Genomic DNA, 13,201 nt, shown 5'->3' on the forward strand with positions numbered 1-13,201 from the left:
AAAAAGATCAAAGGCTGAACTAACGTCCGATACGTGCATGCAACCTAACAGTTTCCAGGAGTGTTAAATATGCCCTACATAGTGCACTGCTTTTGAGCCCAATAGGGCTCTGTTCGAAAGTAGCGCGCCATAAAAGGGAATAGGGTGCCATTTGGGACATACTGTAGAGTGAACCTCAGTGATGTAGGAAATTAAGATACAGCTGGATGGACTAGACTGGGCTGGTTGCTTCTCCTGAGGGTTGCTGTTCTTTTGTGTTGATGCCTTCTGAGGGAAACAACAGGCTAGCAAGGAAATCAACTGAAATATATCCACAGGTGCTATGAAAAGTGTTGAGCGATCCAACACTGGGACGGCTTCAACAGAGGAGAGGCAGAAATTACTTGGCCTTGTATTAATAATTGTTGGTGCACGTGTCAACAAAAAGTGAGTTACCTTCTACTGGGTGCCAGACAACTAGGTGAGAGTGTGTCTGTTCTCTGTGTATGTGTGTATTTGTCTCTCTGCTTGTGCATGTGTGAGTGTGTTTGTGTGCGTGTGTATCTCTCTATCTCTGTGGTCCAGCGTGTGTTCAGACAGCATACTGTACCTCGTTCTTCTCCAGTCTACAATCTGACATGGCCTTGTCTCCCGGCTCTTGGAAGGTTTGAGTGTGTGTGTGTCGGTCTGTCTGTGTTTGTGTACCTCATTCTTCTCCAGACTACACTCTGACATGGCCTTGTCTCCCTGCTCTTGGAAGGTTTGTGTGTGTGTCTGTTTGTGTGTGTTTGTGTACCTCGTTCTTCTCCAGACTACACTCTGACATGGCCTTGTCTCCCGGCTCTTGGAAGGTTTGTGTGTGTGTGTCTGTTTGTGTTTGTGTACCTCGTTCTTCTCCAGACTACACTCTGACATGGCCTTGTCTCCCTGCTCCTGGAAGGTGATGATGATCAAAGCCACAAAGATGTTGACAAAGAAGAAGGGAAAGACCACAAAGTAGACCACATAGAAGATAGAGGTCTCCATACGGAAGCCTGGGCTGGGACCCTCATCCTCATAGGTGGCATCCACAGAATGCTTTAGGACCCTGGAGAAAACAGGTCAACACAGAGGGTCAGTTTTGCATTTTTCCCATTAATGGTTAAAGTAAGGATTTGGGTAGGGGAAGCTGATTCTAGAGCTAGAGGAAACTATCCTAATGCTATCTAAGCCTAACAAGCTTAATTGTTTTAACCTATACATACACCACTAGACAGCCATGGCAGGGAGGGAACACAAGAATATGTGATGTACAAGCAGGCTGTGGGGAAAAAAGCAATACATTTACTGGAACAAAATATGTCCAATATTCATCTTTCATCTTCCATAACTGAGTACAGCAGGGAATAATATTATGAAGCAGGGAATATATGAATGTTTACCAGGTTGCATAACAACAACAAAAAAATGAGTTTTTTTAATATGATTAAAACAGATATGCAGCAAATGTGTAAATAAAACTAAAAACACTGATGTTTTGAAGATATTCTGCTTTAAATTTAGCCCTATTCGCTGAGTCACAGGGAATAGAGCCATTTTGATTTAAAGATCAATCTTACGCTAGTTAGCTCTTTTACATTTTATTGTGTAGCCCTTGTTAAACCTTGTACTTGGGGTAATGATTTCCCTGAGGAAGGAGATGTGGAGAGAGACAGAGAGAAAAGATGAATGACTGACTAGCTGAGGAGAGCACTTAAGACATTGTGGTGTCCTCAACTCCAACCCTGGTCAGGTTCTACATACCATAAATTAGTGCAAATGATGAAGGTCTTCATACTTACTAGCGCTGTCTCCTCCTGAACATTACTTCAGCACACGCACACCATTACGCACACACACACACCTCTCCCACTGGATTTCACCCCACCTGGTCTCACCCCAAGAGCATTTATTTCCCCCACATAATTGACACTTTGTCCTTTGGAATGGATGTCAAATGGGATGCTTGTCTTGTTGAGGACACTGTGTACATTCAATAGGGGTCAATGGACCCGATAGGAACCTCTAGTCTGCCTGGATTATTTGGGAAGCTAATTGGCTAGCCGGTGGTTATGTGAATAGGTGATGTGTAGGTGATTAAATGGCCTGTGGTTATGTGTGTAGGCCATTGCCAGTGACTGGCTAGTCGGTAGTAATGTAAGTCGGCCACATGTAGGGGATTGGCTGGCCTGTATTGCTCTTCACAGTTGATTGGCTACCTAGTCTGTGGTTATGTGAGTAGCTCATTACCAGTGATGTGCTAGCCTGTGGTTATGTGACAAGGTCCTTACAGGTAATTGGCTGGCCTGAGCTTCTCTCTACAGCTGATTGGCTGGTGTGGGCTACTCACATTGGCCAGCCCTCCCCGGTGGAGACGGTGAATAGGGTGAGGAAGGCCCACAGCACATTGTCATAATGGAACTCATACTTCCTCCACTCACGATCCTGGGCCGCCACTTCATCACCGTCATAGTCCAGAAACTTACCCCTGATGAACGATGGAAAGAGGGGGAGAGAGAGGAGAAAGAGAGACAGACAAAGAGAGAAAGAAAGAGAAAGAGAAAGAGAATAGCACAGTATTGTATTGTTATCTTGTAGGTAAATTGGCACAAGTTATATTCACAAAAAAACACTCCAACTGCAAATATCTAATTTTCACATGTGAAAAGATGGTGTTAACATTTTGCAGTAGCAATGTTCCACTGAGGGAATTAAGGCGACCACATCTAAAAAGCCCAAATGCGAGACGGGAACGATTTTGCGGGACATTCGTGGAAGAGTAGACAGAATAAATGGGGCAGGTTAATGTATAATGTTCAAATGGAGACAGTTCTGCTGTATGATGGTCACTGCCTTTTAAAGGGGCAATCCTTTAATAGATTTATGGATTTATAAATTAAGCATACGAATCCATATACAGTTGAAGTCAGAAGTTTACGTACACCTTAGCCAAATACATTTAAACTCAGTTTTTCCACAATTCTTGACATTTAATGCTTGTAAACATTCTATGTCTTAGGTCAGTTAGGATCACCACTTTATTTAAAAAATGTGAACAGTCAGAATAATAGTTGATAGAATGATTTATTTCAACTTTTATTTCTTTCATCACATTCCCAGCGGGTCAGAAGTTTACATACACTCAATTAGTATTTGGTAGCGTTAACTTTAAATTGTTTAACTTGGGTCAAACGTTTTGGGTAGCCTTCCACAAGCTTCCCACAATAAGTTGGGTGAATTTTGGCCCATTCCTCATGACAGAGCTGGTGTAACAGGTTTGTAAGCCTCCTTGCTCGCACACGCTTTTTCAGTTCTGCCCAAAAATGTTCTATAGGATTGAGGTCAGGGCTTTGTGATGGCCACTCCAATACCTTGACTTTGTTGTCCTTGAACCATTTTGCCACAATTTTGGAAGTATGCGTGGGGTCATTGTCCATTTGGAAGACCCATTTGTGACCAAGCTTTAACTTCCTTAACTGATGTCTTGAGATGTTGCTTCAACATATCCACTTAATTTTCCCTACGTCATGATGCCATCTATTTTGTGAAGTGCACCTGTCTCTCCTGCAGCAAAGCACCCCCACAACATGATGCTGCCACCCCCGTGCCTCACGATTGGGATGGTGTTCTTCGGCTTGCAAGTCTCCCCCGTTTTTCCTCCAAACATAACAATTGTTATTATGGCCAAACAGTTCTATTTTGGTTTCATCAGATCAGAGAACATTTATGATCTTTGTCCCCATGTGCAGTTGCAAACCGTAGTCTGGCTTTTTTACGGCGGTTTTGGAACAGTGGCTTCTTCCTTGCTGAGTGGCCTTTAAGGTTATGTCGATATAGGACTCGTTTTGCTGTGGATATAGATACTTTTGTACCTGTTTCCTCCAGGTCCTTTGCTGTTGTTCTGGGATTGATTTGCACTTTTCGCACCAAAGTACGTTCATCTCTAGGAGACAGAACGTGTCTTCTTCCTGAGCGGTATGACGGTTGCGTGGTACCATGGTGTTTATACTTGTGCACAGATGAACTTGGTACCTTCAGGCGTTTGGAAATTGCTCCCAAGGATGAACTAGACTTGTGGAGGTCTACATATATATTTTTAAGTCTTGGCTGATTTCTTTGATTTTCCCATGATGTCAAGCAAAGAAGCACTGCGTTTGAAGGTAGGCCTTGAAATGCATCCACAGGTACACCTCCAATTGAATCAAATTATGTCAATTAGCCTATCGGAATCTTCCAAAGCCATGACATCATTTTCTGGGATTTTCCCAAGCTGTTTAAAGGCACAGTCAACTTACTGTTTGTAAACTTCTGACCCACTGGAATTGTGATACAGTGAATTAGAAGTGAAATAATCTGTCTGTAAACAACTGTTAGAAAAGGTACTTGTGTCATGCACACAGTAGATGTCCTAACCAACTAGCCAAAACTATAGTTTGTTAACAAGACATTTGTGGAGTGGTTGATAAACGAGTTTTAATGACTCCAATCTAAGTGTATGTAAACTTCTGACTTCAACTATATATTATATAAAAAATATTATTATTATTCACATTTTTCAGGTGATTTGTTCTCTCGTGACTTTGTCATGTTTCTTTTTTGTAAGGGCATATCTAATACCAGTCAGTGTCAATGGTGTGAGTGTGTACTGTACCTGCAGTCCTTCTCCAGACCTTTAGACTCGTCGGTGCAGTAGAAGAACTTGCCCTTGAACAGCTGCACAGCGATCACAGCGAAGATGAACATGAAGAGCATGTAGACAATGAGGATGTTGAGCACGTTCTTCAGAGAGTTGACCACACAGTCAAACACGGCCTGGAGGAGGACACACACACCAATAAATAGAGGTACACACAATCACTCAAACACGTTACCATGCATGTGAACACCCATCTACACACATGCACACAGTCTCTACGCAGCACTCTGTTGATCAATTTGTGGTTTGAATGACTGTCTACCTGTCATAGCATGTTTTGAAATCTTCCCAATTAATATGTATCTGCAGGGATAAATGAGACAGTAACTCACAGAGCTGCTCCCTGAAGTAAGTTATTTTTATGTCACTCATGTCACTCAGTACAAATAGCTAAGTGTATGAGAGTGATTAGCTCTAGTCCCGTGTGTTACACGCAGCTTGCTGACACTGAGCCTTCAGCCTCAGCAAGCAGCATGTAACGCCCTGGACCAGAGGTAGGGAGTAGAAGGGCTTACCTCCCTGCTAACCCTGATCTATCTCAATCAACCCATCAATTACTTCAACAGGATGTGCTGCTATCTTTGGTCTGATCAACTACCTTTCCACACATCAATTACTTTGGTCTAGTCCTTGTAAGACAAGATCAGAGCTGGGGTCCTGAAAAGAGTGAGACAGATTAGCATTTTTCCCCATTTGTCACCGGGCAGAGGATGATTAACTGGTATATGACGATAGACACTGTGGATATAAGTCATTACATCTCATCCTCCTCTTCTCTCCCACTGATGTGATTCATTTATTAGTTTATATCTCATACAAATTACTTGGGAGTTATTCATCCACTGGCTGCTGCTGCAATTTCTGTGTGTGTGTGTTGCAGAGGCACAGGTCTGTGTGTGTGTGTTGCAGAGGCACAGGTCTGTGTATGTGTGTTGCAGAGGCACAGGTCTGTGTGTGTGTGTTGCAGAGGCACAGGTCTCTGTGTGTGTGTGTTGCAGAGGCACAGGTCTCTGTGTGTGTGTGTTGCAGAGGCACAGGTCTGTGTGTGTGTGTTGCAGAGGCACAGGTCTGTGTGTGTGTGTTGCAGAGGCACAGGTCTGTGTGTGTGTGTTGCAGAGGCACAGGTCTGTGTGTGTGTGTTGCAGAGGCACAGGTCTGTGTGTGTGTTGCAGAGGCACAGGTCTGTGTGTGTGTGTGTGCAGAGGCACAGGTCTGTGTGTGTGTGTTGCAGAGGCACAGGTCTGTGTGTGTGTGTTGCAGAGGCACAGGTCTGTGTGTGTGTGTTGCAGAGGCACAGGTCTGTGTGTGTGTGTTGCAGAGGCACAGGTCTGTCTGTGTGTGTGTGTGTGTACGTTCGTGAGTGCATCCGAATGTGTTTGTTTGACTTGTGGCTTTTCTGTTGTGTCAGAGCAGAGCGAACAGTTAACAGATGTAGCTACCTTGAGTTTTGGCAGTCGTTTGATGGTCTTCAGAGGCCTTAGAACTCGCAGCACCCTGAGAGACTTGATGGTGTTGATGTCCTTGCCTTTAGTTCCTCTGCACAGAGCAAGCCCACAGTTAGTGACTATAGACCAAACAAAAGGAGAATAGGCATTATGCTGTGGCCCACAGGCTCTCACCACTACCTTACCTTCTGACCTGTCTCACACACACACACACACACACACACACACACACACACACACACACACACACACACACACACACACACACACACACACACACACACACGAGGAGGCTGGTGGGAGGAGCTATAGGAGGACGGGCTCATTGTTGGAATGGAATAAATGGAACGGAGAAAAACATGTGGTTTCCATATATTTGATACCATACCAGTCATCCCATTCCAGCCATTACAATGAGCCCATCCTCCTATAGCTTCTCCCATCAGCCTCCTTTGGCATACACGGTATTCATTAAACTCTCTCTCTTTAAGGCACACATGTATAAATCAAATACCCCCCATCCTTGCAGTTACAAGTTCTAGTAGGTATATTCAGGAGTTAGTAGAGTACAGTAGAGTACAGTAGAATACAATAGAGTACAGTAGAGTACAGTAGAATTGGTAGAGTACAATAGAGTTGGTAGAGTACAATAGAGTTGATAGATTACAGTAGAGTACAATATTGTACAGTAGAGTTAGTAGAGTACCATAGAGTTGGTAGAGTACAGTAGAGTACAATATTGTACAGTAGAGTTAGTAGAGTACAATATAGTTGGTAGAGTACAACAGAGTTGGTAGAGTACAATATAGTTGGTAGAGTACAGTAGAGTACAATAGAGTTGGTAGAGTACAATAGAGTTGGTAGAGTACAGTAGAGTACAATATTGTACAGTAGAGTACAATATTGTACAGTAGAGTACAATAGAGTTGGTAGAGTACAATAGAGTTGGTAGAGTACAATATAGTTGGTAGAGTACAGTAGAGTACAATAGAGTTGGTAGAGTACAGCAGAGTACAATAGAGTAGGTAGAGTACAATAGAGTTGGTAGAGTACAATAGAGTCGGTAGAGTACAATAGAGTTGGTAGAGTACAATAGAGTTGGCAGAGTACAATAGAGTTGGTAGAGTACAGCAGAGTACAATAGAGTTGGTAGAGTACAGTATAGTACAATAGAGTTGGTAGAGTTGGTAGAGTACAATAGAGTTGGTAGAGTACAATAGAGTTGGTAGAGTACAATAGAGTTAGTAGAGTACAATAGAGTTGGTAGAGTACATCAGAGTACAATAGAGTTGGTAGAGTACAGCATAGTACAATAGAGTTGGTAGAGTTGGTAGAGTACAATAGAGTTGGTAGAGTACAATAGAGTTGGTAGAGTACAGTAGAGTTGGTAGAGTAGAGTACAATAGAGTACAGAGTACAGAGTTGGTAGAGTACAATAGAGTCAATAGAGTTGGTAGAGTACAATAGAGTAGGTAGAGTAGAGTAGAGTACAATAGAGTAGGTAGAGTACAATAGAGTTGGTAGAGTACAATAGAGTTAGTAGAGTACAATAGAGTTAGTAGAGTACAATAGAGTTGGTAGAGTACAATAGAGTAGGTAGAGTACAATAAGTAGGTAGAGTACAATAGAGTTGGTAGAGTACAATAGAGTTAGTAGAGTACAATAGAGTTGGTAGAGTACAATAGAGTTGGTAGAGTACAATAGAGTTAGTAGAGTACAATAGAGTCGGTAGAGTACAATAGAGTAGGTAGAGTACAATAGTGTTGGTAGAGTACAATAGGGTTAGTAGAGTACAATAGAGTTAGTAGAGTAGAGTACAATAGAGTTGGTAGAGTACAATAGAGTCGGTAGAGTACAATAGAGTTGGTAGAGTACAATAGAGTTAGTAGAGTACAATAGAGTTAGTAGAGTACAATAGAGTTAGTAGAGTACAATAGAGTTAGTAGAGTACATGCATGTGAGTTGATGGGTTATTGTATTGTTATTGCAATACAGGGAGCAATTCACATAATAGGACAAAGGACATACACAGTGGTAGAAAAAGACACAAAGAAACCAGCCCTGAGTCAGGGACGAGCTTCTTTGCAGGAACCACTGATGTTCTTGCCACAATGGCGGGTTACAAAACAATAATTTAGAACCTGTTAGCGACAATATACAGTACCGTCCTCAGGAGCCAGATGGACAGTGTGGTGTCAATACAATAATCTACCAGTCACATTTACACACTGTGGCTGTCCATATACTCTCACCATCGTATATTCTGTGTGTTTATTATGAGTTTACATACTTTAGTGTGTGTGTATGAGTGTGTGTGTGAGCATGTCTAGTGTGGACGTGTTTAACAATACTTGTGGGGACCAGCAGTCTAGTAGTCCCAACAAGGTCAAGTGCTATTTCTAGAGAACTTTCTAGGGTGCATATCTCCCCTCTTACACAGGCAGAAATCAGTCAGTCCTCTCTGTCAATCAATATAGATGGGGCTGGAGCTCCTAAATTCAGTGTGAAATAAGGCCCAGACAGCCAGTGGAGGGGGAGTAGGAGGCTCCAAAGAAGAATTGACTATAGCAAGTTGTAACCCATCCATGATTCTGCTAGAGGAGATGAGAGAGCAACCCTGCCTTTCCACTCTCAGTGGAGCACTGTGCAATGTACTGCACTATACAGTTTGAAATCATGACTTGAGGTGCATTCTGAACTGAAGTACACTCCTCATACTTTGGAATAAATCAATGGAAGATTGGCACGTAAACTGGAGCTATACAGTATGTGTTGTGCACCCATCTCAAGGACTGAACCCATAATGAGTTAGTCTAGGTGTATTCAGTGGAGACAACTACCTCAATAACTAGAGAAAACAGAAGCATGGTTCCACACAGAATGGGCGTGTTGACTTTTTCTTACCCAAATGGGAGCTTTAGGTCTAATACACTGGGATGCAACAGTCATGCATGCACTGAAGATCTGGTTACCCCAGCATGCAATCCGGTAAGTCAACCCCCGCCCGTATCAATCCAGGGACTCAACACATCTAGATGGCGAGTGAACCATTCCCCAATAGCTTTCAGAAGAGCTGTAGGCAGGAAGAATAGATGTGTGTGTGTGTTCACATTAAGTAGCTCAGATCAGCCCTGATATGCCTTGTGTGTGCAGCTGCAGCAGCCAGATGCGAGGAGGTTATCCTCGGTCACCATGACTACAGCCTTATTGGTTGCCCCTTTCCGAGAGAGAGAGCACAGCATTTCCTGTTTACAATAATCTGCCTCCCAGTAGAACATGAGCATTATTCTGAACCTTCTGCTCTCTCAACCCAGAAACACCCAGATCTCCCTGATCTGCCCTTCTCGCTAACTGTTTATATGTAAATTGGGACTTTCTGATGACACAGTATGCTTGTAACTATGTATAATTACAGTATACAGTGCATTCCCGAAAGTATTCAGATCCCTTGACTTTTTCCACATCTCGTTACGTTACAACCAAGATGGAGGAGCAGTCCCAGATCTATTACGTTACAGACCCCCCAATCAATCTATATACAATACCCCATAATGACAAAGCGAAAACAGGTTTTTAGAACATTTTGCAAATGTATAAAAAATTTAAAACAGAAATACCTTATCTGCTTAAGTATTCAGACCCTTTGCTATGAGACTCAAAATTGAGCTCAGGTGCATCCTGTTTCCATTGATCATCCTTGAGATGTTTCAACAACTTGATTGGAGTGCACCTGTGTTAAATGCATGATTGGACATGATTTGGAAATGCACACACCTGTCTATATAAGGTCCCACTGTTGACAGTGCATGTCAGAGCAAAAACAAAGCCACGAGGTGGAAGGAATTGTCTGTAGAGCTCCGAGACAGGATTGTGTCGAGGCACAGATCTGGGAAAGGGTACCAAAACATTGCTGCAGCATTGAAGGTCCACAAGAACACAGTGGCCTCCATCATTCTTAAATGGAATAAGTTTGGAACCACCAAGACTCTTCCTAGAACCGGCCGGCCAAACTGAGCAATCGGGGGAGAAGGCCTTGGTTGGGAGGTGCCCAAGAACTCGATGATCTCCAGAGTTCCTGAGCAAGAGGACAAGTACATTAGAGTGTCTAGTTTGAGAAACCGATGCCTCACAAGTCGTCAACTGGCAGCTTCATTAATTAGTACCCGCAAAACACCAGTCTCAATGCCAACAGTGAAGATGTGACTCTGGGATGCTGGCCTTCATTAACCATGTCACTGTATTTCTGATGAATTTGATGTTATGTTAAATAGACAAAAAATGTGCTTTTCTTAAAAAAACAAGGACATTTCTAAGTGACCACACATTTTTGAATGGTAGTGTACATTTGCAAACATTTCTAAAAACCTGTTTTTGCTTTGTTACTATGGGGTATTGTGTGTAGATTTACGAGGGAAAAACACTATTTAATCCGTTTTAGAATAAGGCTGTAACGTAACAAAATGTGGAAAGAGCGAAGTGGTATAAATTCTTTCCAAATGCACTATAAATATATTAGTATTAATTTGATATACTTTCATTCTAATTCCAACTGTAAATGTTGGCATTGTACAACTGTCCTTTGCTTTGGCATGTCGGCACACAATGGCAACAAGGGACAGAGATGAATCTGATCAGTGATTGTCTTCTGAAAGCTACTGGGTCTCCAATAGTTCCTCATTGGGACTGGGATTAGTTCATTGAGAGCGTAAGAGGTGGAATGGGTATCTAGCAGAGAAAGTGAGAGTTTTGGAATGCGATGGAGGAGGTTGATAGGGGAACGTTTTTGGGGTCAGGGGTCAATGACAGGGAGAGGGTAGGTCCCCACCTGGCCACGCTTTGTTGCGATCTGATGAAGAAAAGCAATGATAAACAGGACACACACAAACAAACACGCGTCACGAACCACAGAGAACAAACCCAAAGCACATAAGATATTAAGGCTGCTTCATAGAGACAAAGAAAAAGGCAGAAATATACAGAAACACTGAGCAAAATAAACACTTTAAGCCAATAATACTACTACTACTACCACTACTACTGTTGAATAGGCATGGAGATACTGTGGTGCTAGTTATCCTTAAGACATAATAAGAACATCAAAACACAGCAGAATGAAACAGATAATGACAAGCACACGGAAGGATTTTACTAAGTTCAAGTGAAAAAAGAGCAGAAACCTAACAGACTGAAAAAAATAGTAAAAGGACAGTTTTAGCTGTCCATCTCCTGTTTCTGACAAGAAGACCCAGAATGAGTTCCAAATTACACCCTGTTCCCTACATAGTGCATTCGTTTTGACCAGAGCCATATTGGGCCTGGTCAAAATAAGTACACTACATTGGTAAATGGGGTGCCATTTGGGACTCAGGCCTAATTTTCTGACAGGAGGTTTTTCCAGTGAGATGGCATTAAGGAGGACAAGACATGACGTTCGACAAGAGACACAGTTCTGTCTGTTTGTCTGTCTGTCTGTCTGTCTGTCTGTCTGTCTGTCTGTCTGTCTGTCTGTGATTTGAGCAGCTAGGGAGAGGAAGTGTATCCTCCAGATAACCTCCCTATTAGCATCCCACAGCACCAGGAGAGGAACAAACATACATACCCTACTGAGACAGCATTATGGGACAACTACCACAAACACGCATGCATGCACGCACTCACACGCACAGACACACTCACACACATGCACATACACACGTGCACGCACACACAAGGATGTATGTGCATATAGACAGCCATTCTCACACACACAGTGAAGAGGCACACACACTCACACACCTCAAACGCACCTACATCAAATCAAACTACTGTTACATGCAAAAACACCCTCTCAATAATGAGTGAGTGTGAATTTTCAATGGAAGAGTAAATAAGTGAACATATGTAAATGGTCAGAATAACAGGAAACTATTTATTTGGACAGTCCCATTTAGATGGTTTGTAGATGTTCAATAACATTCAACAACACCATCCACCATCCATCCATCCACTAAACCGAAAGCGAACCCTAAATCTAACCATAACCCTTATCCTAACCCTAAACTTAATCCTAATCTTAACCCCTACCCTAACCCTTATTCTACAGCCATCCCTAACTGTAACCCTAGCAAGCAGTTGCTTTTCAACAGATAGTATGATGACAATCTGTAGAGCATCTATATGGGACTATCCAAATGGAATGTGACCCAATCATCTACAGTAATATAATGAGGGTGAATCTATAGATGCGTAGCTATACAGGCTAGAGGTCGACCGATTTAATTGGAATGGCCGATTAATCGGTAATCGGTGTTTTTGGACACCGATTTGGCAGATTTAATTATTATTATTTTTTACACCTTTATTTAATCTTTATTTAACTTGGCAAGTCAGTTAAGAACACATTCTTATTTTCAATGACGGCCTAGGAACGGTGGGTTAACTGTCTCGTTCAGGGACAGAACGACAGATTTTCACTTTGTCAGCTCGGGGGATTCAATCTTGCAACCTTACAGTTAACTAGTCCAACGCTCTAACCACCTGCCTCTCATTGCACTCCACGAGGAGCCTGCCTGTTACGCGAATGCAGTAAGTCAAGGTAAGTTGCTAGCTAGCATTAAACAATCAATCAATCAATCATAATCACTAGTTAACTACACATGGTTGATGATATTACTAGTTTATCTAGCGTGTCCTGCGTTGCATATAATCGATGCGGTGCGTATCGTTGCTCCAACGTGTACCAAACCATGAACATCAATGCCTTTCTTAAAATCAATACACAGAAGTATATAGTTTTAAACCTGCATATTTAGCTAAAAAAAATCCAGCTTAGCATGCAATATTAACCAGGTGAAATTGTGTCACTTCTCTTGAAGTTGCACGCAGAGTCAGTTTATATCCAACAGTTTGGGACGCCTAATTTGGGCCGCCTAATTTGCCAGAATTTTACGTAATTATGACATAACATTGAAGGTTGTGCAATGTAACAGGAATATTTAATGGATGCCACCCCTCAGATAAAATACGGAATGGTTCCGTATTTCACTGAAAGAATGTTTTCGAGATGATAGTTTCCGGATTCGAC

General features: G+C 42.3%; 1 protein-coding gene across 4 annotated transcripts in view; it reads right to left on the reverse strand.

The window, feature by feature from the left end:
- Positions 1 to 13,201, reverse strand: part of LOC135518050 (voltage-dependent N-type calcium channel subunit alpha-1B-like) — a 225,896-nt gene that overhangs the window by 33,018 nt on the left and 179,677 nt on the right. For all 4 annotated transcript variants that reach the window (XM_064942882.1, XM_064942884.1, XM_064942881.1 and 1 more), the window contains 4 exons: positions 6,133 to 6,229; positions 4,649 to 4,809; positions 2,348 to 2,485; positions 865 to 1,066 (listed from right to left, as the gene is read on the reverse strand). In XM_064942882.1, coding sequence (XP_064798954.1) covers positions 865 to 1,066; positions 2,348 to 2,485; positions 4,649 to 4,809; positions 6,133 to 6,229 — 598 coding nt within the window. The remainder of the gene's footprint in view (positions 1 to 864; positions 1,067 to 2,347; positions 2,486 to 4,648; positions 4,810 to 6,132; positions 6,230 to 13,201) is intronic.

This window comes from Oncorhynchus masou, chromosome 28, assembly GCF_036934945.1.
Source record: "Oncorhynchus masou masou isolate Uvic2021 chromosome 28, UVic_Omas_1.1, whole genome shotgun sequence".
In the NCBI taxonomy this organism is placed as follows: domain Eukaryota; kingdom Metazoa; phylum Chordata; class Actinopteri; order Salmoniformes; family Salmonidae; genus Oncorhynchus; species Oncorhynchus masou.